This window comes from Propithecus coquereli, unplaced genomic scaffold (assembly GCF_000956105.1).
Source record: "Propithecus coquereli isolate 6110/MARCELLA unplaced genomic scaffold, Pcoq_1.0 Scaffold167, whole genome shotgun sequence".
NCBI classification, from domain to species: domain Eukaryota; kingdom Metazoa; phylum Chordata; class Mammalia; order Primates; family Indriidae; genus Propithecus; species Propithecus coquereli.
Window position 1 is genome coordinate 2,654,415 of NW_012141302.1, and position 9,484 is coordinate 2,663,898.

General features: G+C 39.5%; 1 protein-coding gene across 1 annotated transcript in view; it reads left to right on the plus strand.

Moving 5' to 3' along the window:
- The window catches only part of HECW2 (HECT, C2 and WW domain containing E3 ubiquitin protein ligase 2), a 211,165-nt gene that overhangs the window by 162,896 nt on the left and 38,785 nt on the right, over positions 1 to 9,484 (plus strand). Inside the window, exon 20 of the mRNA XM_012641641.1 lies at positions 760 to 873. Coding sequence (XP_012497095.1) covers positions 760 to 873 — 114 coding nt within the window. The remainder of the gene's footprint in view (positions 1 to 759; positions 874 to 9,484) is intronic.

Here is a 9,484-nt window from a genome sequence, read left to right on the forward strand (position 1 = left end):
GTCATCATCACAAGTAAATTACCAGCCACAAGCATCATTCATTTGTATCTATCCTTTAGGGAATCTCAAGATTCATTTAATTTAAAAAATTAAATTAATTTAAAAAAATTAAGCACAATTATAAACGCTTTTGCTTTGGAAGCCACTGGGAATTTTTTTTTTTCTCCTGGTTCTCAAAGTCATCTCTCTGGGCACTTGGTAATTGAATTCCTTGTCTAGGTACATCGAGGCTTAAAACATTATTACCTCATGTTCTTGCTTTACTAAACAAAAGTTGTGTATGCCTTTGCTTTGGAAGCCACTGGGAATTTTTTTTTTTCTCCAGGTTCTCAAAGTCATCTCTCTGGGCACTTGGTAATTGCATTCCTTGTCTAGGTACATCGAGGCTTAAAACATTATTACCTCATGTTCTTGCTTTACTAAACAAAAGTTGTGTATGTGTGCATGTGTGTGGCTTTATGATCATTTTCCTTCTTGGATAAATTGATTTGACCATTCAGAAAGGATTCTGCAGTTGTTTTTACGGGTCATAGGTAGGGTGCTCTATTTACCAATGATTTTCTTATGTAACTTTTGCTGATGCTATTAAGAGTTACAGAGAAATGTGTACTTTATTGCAGACAGCAGTGATATTAAGTAACTCTGCTGCTTCTCACCTGGTTATTTGTGGTAAATGGAAATCAAATGGCAAGTGTGAAATTCTAGAAAGTAAGGATCAGGAAATAATCTGTATTTTTCACATTGTCTCTTTATGGACAGGTTAATAATCCGAAGAGATCACTTACTAGAAGATGCTTTTAATCAGATTATGGGCTACTCCAGAAAAGATCTGCAGAGAAACAAGCTATATGTCACCTTTGTTGGGGAGGAAGGGTGAGTAGAACAGAGAAGTGCTCTGCTGCGGCCACAGGGCGGATGTTTCTCCACGTCGCTGTGGTTGCCTAAAACAGGAAATCCTTCTGGCAGGAAACGCTGTTCTCATACGCTTAAACCTTTGGCTTTTTTTTTTTTAAGGCTTCCTCTGGTTTTTAAATCATTTGACATAGAAATTCTTTGGTAAACCTTGTAGCTGTAGGTCATTTTTGAGAGCAGAAGTCTGGTTTGGTTTCTTTTCTCTGCAGCTCTCTTTCTCTTAAAGGGAAAACGTAGGGGTTTGGGGGGAAAAACAAGAAATTGCATTTTAACATCTATTATCTTGGTTTCTGCCCTGGAGTGCTAAGTAGAATGTGTTTCACCTGTTAAATAATTTCAATTTCAGAAACACGAATTTGAATCCTGCTGTTCCTCCAGGAAGCCTCCGCAGTAATAACTCGGGCCTTGGTCCTTATTTCTTCGCCTTCAGATTTCCTTTTCCCTTGGGAGGGCAGCACACCTACCAGTACAGCTACCTGCTGTAAGCAAACATGTTCAGTCTCCTGTGACTCATCCATGAGTGTGCTCAGCCAGATAAGGGTTGGGAAACTGAGGGGTGAAGACTCCTACACAGTGTCTGCTGCACCCGAATAGACACAACAGTTGTTTTACATCACTTAGAACATGGCAGTTCTCATCCCTCCCGGGCCCCTTCCTCTTTCCTCATTTCAGGTCTGGGTTTGGGTCTCAGCACCTTACTTACAAGCCAGTGGCTGCTAGAGGGAATTTTAAAAATACTGTACAGTTGTCTGAATTCTGGTTGTGTTCTCCTTGATGCTGCTGATTTGGATCATTTTAAGGGTACCCCTCTCAGTATGCCCAGGAATAAAGTACATTAGATGATGGAATCCTAGTAGTAATATCCAAATCAGTATTCAGTATACAGCTGATGAAACAGCTGTAACTTGCCTGTGCTGATGGAGCTAGGGAATAGGAAAATCAGGGTTTGAACCCAGGCCTTTGTCTTTCATTTGGTACTGTTAGACCAGCACTGGGATGTAAGCAAAACTTGTGAACTCTAGTGTATCTGAATTTTTTTCCTGCCCCTGGACCTTTATACCATTCCAGTAGTGACTGATAACTTCTGCTCTTGTCACATATAATCTCCCAACTATGCCTAGATTAAAGTAAAATATTATATGGGAACATGACGAAGTTTGGACAGAAGCTCGCCTGAGACTTGAGCCTTTCATTGCGGATGTGCACAAGCGAACTTCTAGCCTGTGTTAGTTGGTTTAAAGATTCAGGTGCACAACTGAAAATGAACGCAAATGTTGTTAGCCTAATCACAGGTATGCATGGGATTCCAAGCATTTCCTTACATAATCAGTCTAGTTTGGATGAGAATACTTTTCTTCCCCCAGAACTCCAGCTGCCTGTCTTGGTTGTTGGATCACAATTTGTTGAGATCTCAGAGATGTAGGGAAGAGTCTTTGGAAGCACAGATATTTAAGTTTGAGTAGAACAGATACTTATCATGCTTGGTCATCTTAAAGCAGTTTCCCCGTGATTTGAACTGATGACATCAGTTCCTATAGGAGGACGCCCAGGCTGAGTGGGGCTTGATACCTCTGTATTTGATTGCCACTCATGTCCAAATGCTTCCTGCCTCTACCACCTGTCTCCTTCCTGTGACTTCAGAGGGAAAACAAGGGAGAGGATGTTTTGAGGTGTGACCTCCGTTTATCAGGGATAATCTCTTAATCTGTTCCCTCTACATATGGCTTATTGAAGTAGATTTCTAGACTCATGGCTTTATCAAGTCAATATCATACTTACAGTTTATGAGATAGAGACTCTGTTATGCTATTGAGCCACAGAGAATATACATATTGTTCTTGAAAGACTAAAACAGTACTCTTGCTAAAAAAATAGAAGCCTGAAAACAACATAAAAGTAAGGAGCTCTTTTAGCCTTTGCCACCTCCTCAAACACATTGACTCTATCACATGAAAATAAAGGATCGTAACATTTCTTTCTGGATTATGATAAATACCAAAAGTGAAAGCTACCCCGATTTTTCCATTAAACTATAAAAATGGAGCTGGAAGTTTTCTGTTACTTTCCCTTCACCAGTTTTAACACCCTCAAAATGTATCATTTTGCAAGTTCTTCATGTCTAGGTCTAGTCATAGGCATTTGAAAACATACATGTCTGGTGCCCAGATCTTGGTTCCTAATATTATTCTTCAATAAAAAGAACCTAGGGTTTTTTTTGAGAAATGGCTGATTCTAGGACCTGGGCAGGAAATATACAAGATGGAGCCTTGAAGCATCTTGCAGTACCTGCCAGAAAGTGAAAAGTCATCAGAAAGCCCACAATCATGGGGGTACATTGAAGGGACACAGGAGCCAACTGAAAGAGTTCCTAATGGCCAAAGCTGAAATAATTTGAGCAATGAAATAAATAAAGTAGTATTGGATTATAATCCAAAGTATAAAATAAATATCCATACCGATAAAACTACATGATTGAATAAATAAATAAATGGAAGAGAATAGAAAAATCTCTTATGCATGATATTTCCAAATAATTCAGCATAACTCCCTTCTCCTTATGTGTGTGTTGTGCATAGTGACTTTGTTCCAAATAGTACAGTATGGAAAAGGGGGAAAAGAAGTAACTTTACATTGGAGAAACGTGACAAACACTATCTCAGTCAGATGACCAAGGTTAACATTAATAACAACTAAGTCATGTTGATAATATGTACCCTTGAGATGATGTGATGAAAATGGCACTTTACCTCTGTGGTCTTCCTCCCAAACCCATAACCCCAGTCCAACCATGAGAAAAACATCAGACAAATCTCAACTGAGGGACATCGTACAACACACCTTAACAATACTCTTTAAAAAACTGTCAAGGTCATCAAAAACTACAGGAGTCTGAGAAACTGTCACAGCCAAGAGGAGACATGACAGTTAAATGTAATGTGATTTTCTGGATAGGATTATGAAACAGAAAGGGGACATTAGGTAAACTAAGGAAATATGGATAAAGTATGGATTTTAGTTAATAATGTATCAGTATTCGTTTATTAATTATGACAAATGTACTGCTAATGTAAGATGTTAGTAAGAGGGAAGCTGCATGTGGGATATACAAGAACTCTCTGTACTATCTTTACAACTTATCTATAAATCAAAAGTATTCTAAAATAAAAATTTTATTTGAAGAAAATATATAGTCAGGATTTGGGGAGATTTAGGAAATGTTTCCCTGAATGACTTTTCTTATTTCCTGTTGTCTGATGAGTGACTGCCACCAGAGTAAATTTTGGTATGTATGTACCTCCGTTTGTACTTGAGGCCAGTTGAGTAATAAGTACATGGATAGAGTTAATTCTGTGGAAAGCCCAAATTAGTAGGGGCTTTTGTGTGTCTAGAGTATTATTTTGCGTTGTTCATGTTTTATCTATGAGGGAACAATACTTTGCAATTCTTATTGATACCACCTAGATGATTATATTTTCTTCCCATCATGATTAAAGTCTTTATTTGCGGTAGATTAGCTAAGACATAAAGAAAAAGGGATTATTTTTAAGACTAATACATCTACCTATCCTCCAAAAAGGTGTGAATTAGCAGATTCACAGAGAGATTTAACTTTAAGCTGTCTCTTTGCATAGGTCTGAAACATGATATATAGATTGTTCCTGAAATAGAAAAGTTGAGTCCAGAGAAATGATGGAAACATTTACAGTCACAAATTTGCAGGATGGCTACAAATTCCATGTGAGGTAGAATTAATTCCAGAATACTAGGGATGTCTATATTCAATTTAAAAATACAAAAATAATCCTAGAGCCTATTAATGCAAATACATTAGTTGACAATGAACTATTATTTCTCCTTAAAATAATATTTTGTGTGTGCTTTGGCTTTTTTCAAAAAGTAGATAGTTACTAAGCACTATCTTGTGATTAGTGATGTAGGTTTGTTAGAGCTGGCGGTTTTGTTCTAGTCATTAAAATTTCTACCCAATTTAATTTGGTTATCTGCCCTGGCAAAGTTTCAGGGAGGGGAGGTTAGCAGTGGTGGAGTGGCTAGAAACTGAGTCATCTTGACTGAATGTGGTGAGAAATTGCACGCAATTGCCTAGAAGTTGCTTCTATAGGGACGAGGCCAGTGAAACACTACACAGTCTCCAGCATAGTGTTCTGCATAATCTCCAGCTTTATATTATGCTACATATTCTCCTGCACATTATTTTCTTTTGAATTAAAAGTCCTAGCAACCAAAGTGTATGCGGTGTCAAAAGTCAGCTAAATTAGACTGTTGTGTTCTGATAAGGCATGGGGCCATTAACTTCTTAGTACCCAAAACAGCACAGAAATAATGGGCTGGATAAAGAGAGGATGTTTACACTGTGATTGCTCCACCTCTTTTTCCTCCATGGCCAACCCTGTAAAAGGCACCTTCCTTTAAGAAAGAATGAGTTCATTATGTGTGAGGTGCCATCAATATGACGTCAATTATCTGTCTTGCAAAGCCACACTAGGGAGGAGATGAGTGCAGTTTTAGTTGGGGGTTTAAGAACTTTCTGTAGTATCTTTCTGTTGAGCTCTTTCTGTAATCTCTCTCCTGAGACAGGCCAATGAAAGCAATTAGGGGGGATGAGATCCTAAACCGTTTTCTTTAGTCCCTGCTTATAAAATAGCCAACTGTTCTTACATATGACTGGTCAGATCCTCATCAGAAGCTGTGTAGGTTCCTGAGCTTGTTCATCCATTTCTCAGAAATCTGTAAAGCTTCAAGTTAAACTTTATGGTGATGCTTATTTTCTTCCAGAAAGAGACATTTGCAGGATAACCTAAATAGACCCAAATCTTGCTAAGGAAAGGCACTTCTGTGTCTAGGCTTTGGTTTGGGATCACCAGGTAGAACTTTGTTTATCACATCAAAATGCCTTACTCACCTTCCAGGCTTTCTTAAGCGGCTCAAGAACTAATGCCTTGCTGCTATAAATATCCAAGAGTGAATCAGAAGGTACAAAGACCATGTGCGCCTGAACAAACTTGTAGGAAATAATGGCGTGACCTCCCAAAGCCATGATCTTCTTTCATTTTATAGTCTACCTCTGTTGGACTATTTTGTTTTCAGTACTTCTTAGTGGAAAATAAAGAATGTGAAAATAAAGTGCATTATTCTAACAAATACTGGGTGCCACTAACAACTTGGGTAGTGTGCCAGCCTAGCAACGTGATGATATTTAAAATGTTTTGTCAGCACTTGGGGCTCCAAGCTACATGGCCACCCCACAGACATCTGCGCTTATTCAGAAATGCCCTCAGATGCAGCTGTTGTGTGGCTACACACCCGTTGTCCACAGTTTCTATATTTCCGTGCCAAGCTTTTAGCTGAGGAACCAACCTAACTGGCAAAACAAGAATGTAACAAACGATCCCTGTGATATGAGTCATATTAACTATTTATATGAAGAGGTTGCTAAAACATTACAGGAAGCACATGCACGACATACCCTGCTGTGACATGTTTTATTGAATTAGTAGACTTATATATAAATTGTGATCTACAACCGACTCTCAGGAAGTTCTAAATTTTGGATTATAATCAAATCAAAGTTTAAAGACTGTCTCGGCTTTGGAGTGACTCTGTCAGTGCCTCTAGAGTTAAAAACCAGCCGATCAAAACCTGACCAGTGGAAGACACATTTCCTCCTAGAGGAACTATTAGCTTTGTTCTCTCTTGAGAAAAAGAATTTTACTTTTTAGTTTTAACTCCTCAGGGAACATTCATTTTATCTTCAGCCAGATTCAGCTATTATCATTAAAAAAAAAAAAGGAACCAATGAATGAGTTCAGCTTTGTTGTTTTAACAAACTTTACCATATTAGAAGATATTACACACCAAACTTTGTAAGCATAATTTATTAATACTTGTGTGATTTCTGACAACGTTTTCAAATTGAGTTGTCTTTTAGGGGTTGGCATAATCCGTTCATGTTATTGAATCAATATACCACTCGAAGGCAAACGTGCAAATTTATTCACCGTGCTAGATGCCAAATCGTAATGTCTATAGTGGTGATTTCCTTTAGAGATTGTCAGAGAGTTCCACTCATTGATTCAACAATATAAATTGAGCCCCCACTGTGTATCAGACTAGGCACTTGGGATACAAAAATGAATAAGACATAGTCCCTGCCCTCAGTGTGGTTACAGTCGAGCACGTGTGTATAGGGGAGACAGACACATGAACAGATAATCATAATGCACTCTGGTAAAACACTTAGAGTTAAAGCTTAAAGAAAATTTGCTATTTCTAATTGAATGCCACAGTTTAATTGTAAGCAGGTAAAATCCCATTTTGCTTATACTAGTTGTCTCTTCATAAGAAAACTGACTTGTGAAGTGTTTGCTTGATGCTTCAGCTGTCTGTGGCCCTGATCTATTGCGTGCCTTGAGTGTGTCTGAGAGCCCCACGGAGCAGTGACTGTGGCAGACCGGTGCTCACTCGGTGTCTCACACTTGGTAGTCGTGACCACTCCTTGAGGTTGCATACCCACTAGCTAGGATAGTGTAGCTATTTTATATTTCCTTGAGGAGATCATCACTAAAGAAGAGGATTTATAGTGAGCTAGGTATTTTAATAAAGTAGCATTTTCTTCCTACTTTCTTTCTCCTGTAACAGGGGCTGGCAAAATTTTTCTGTAAAGGGCCAGTTAGTAAGTATTTTAGGCTTTGCCAGCCGTGCATTCTTTGGAGTATCTACTCAACTCTTCCCTGATAGCAGGAAAGCAGCCACAGACAATACATACATGGGCACAGTTGTATTCCAATAACACTTTGTTTACAAAACCAGAGGGTGGGGAAGATTTGGCCCACGGGGTGCAGTTTGCCGACTCCTGCTCTATAAGAAGTACGTTTTTGGTTGTGAGGAACATTTAAAATTTACTAAAGGGGAGGCTGTGAGGAGTTACAAGCATCACACGTGGGGTCTGGACCCTGCCCCAAGGCCTCAGGGCCCGGTTTTCCCACTGCAGCTTTCCTCTGATGCAGGTCAGAGATTTCCTTCGGCCTCAGTCTTCTCTGGAAAAGGAGGGGATTGGACAAAATGACTTCTGTTAATAAGATGCCTTCGACCACTGGCATTCTCTCTTTCTGGAAAGCCACAGGGGACCAAGTCTCACAAAGTGAAATTCAGTAAGTTTTTAAAAGATATAGCTACAGGCAGACAGGATGGGGGAGTCCTGGTTTAAGCAGCATAGAGAAAGATTTGGGGCTTTAGCTGTTGACTGACTCATTATGAGTCAACAAAGTGGCTGCCCCAAAAAACGGCAATCTCAACCTGCATTAGTGGGGAGAAGTGTCCAGGACTTTCTAAGCTCTGTGCTGACAAGACTACACCTCGAGTGTGGCCATCAGTCTTAAATGCCACCAGGGTGGCGAGGGGATTCCCAGCCCCGCCCCCAGAGAAGGTTGAAGGAAGCAGTCACGCTCTGGAGAAGGGACAGGGCAGGAGGGGGCAGAGACCAGAGACACGGAAACTACTAAACTTAGAGTTCCTGTACAAAATGACTTTTCAAAAAGTTTTGTATCGTTAAGATCTAGATTAGTACCCAAAACATAACTGGCACGCAAATATTTGTCGAAAGCAAGCCTCTGAGTATGCAAAGAACATTCAAGTGAAAGAAGTAGTCTGCCTGTTCTTGGTGGCGTCAGAGGCCAGACGTCGGTCAGTGGGAGGAAGCCACAGGAGGCTGCCTTGTCCCTCCCGAGCAGGGGTAGCTAGTCTGTGCATCTCTGCACCAGGAAGGCAGCCAGAGGACTGCTCTGGGAGTGCTCAGGGTAACCTGAGGGTAGTCCGACCAGTCTTGGGGGGTACCTGTTAGCACGTTATATTTGGCCCCCCCCCCGAAGGCAGATCTGTCCTGTGACCGAGGGCCTCTTTGGCCCGGAAGTCTGCTGGTTTGCATTTTTCTTCACACATGGCTTTCCTGTCAGTGCAGTATGGTATGAGTATATTGATAGCACCAGTGGTATGTGAAACGATCTTAGCTGCCACGAAGACCTACTTTTATTTTATGTATATGTTTTAATGTGTATTGGGAAAATAGAGCTAGCACATCAAAACTTCATAAATATTGTATAAGACAAGGTTACGTTGAAAAAGCAAATACATTTAAAGTTGGTTTAATGAAAAATATGATGTAAATAATAATACATATATATTGAGATATGATCAAAATTGGGAAGTGGTATGTGAATATTTGAAGCCTGTTCTATGTAAATTCTATTAAACTCTCAAATAAGACATAAAAACCATTTTTATTACTAGTATCCGAACTCCTCCTTTTGCCTATAATAGGATCCTTTTCTCCATCACACAATCCCATCACTGGACAACACTCAGATTTCTTTTTCATTTAAAAAAATGCAATAATGCCCATAGAAGAATTCAAAAAGAGAAAAAAAAGTAGAATGAGCAACAATAAAAATCTTCTAAAATTCTATCACCCCAACTTCTCAGTTGCTTTCGTTCCCCTTACAGTCTTCCTCCCTGTCTTTGCAGCCATGTGTATACATTTTACCATAGGGTAGATGTA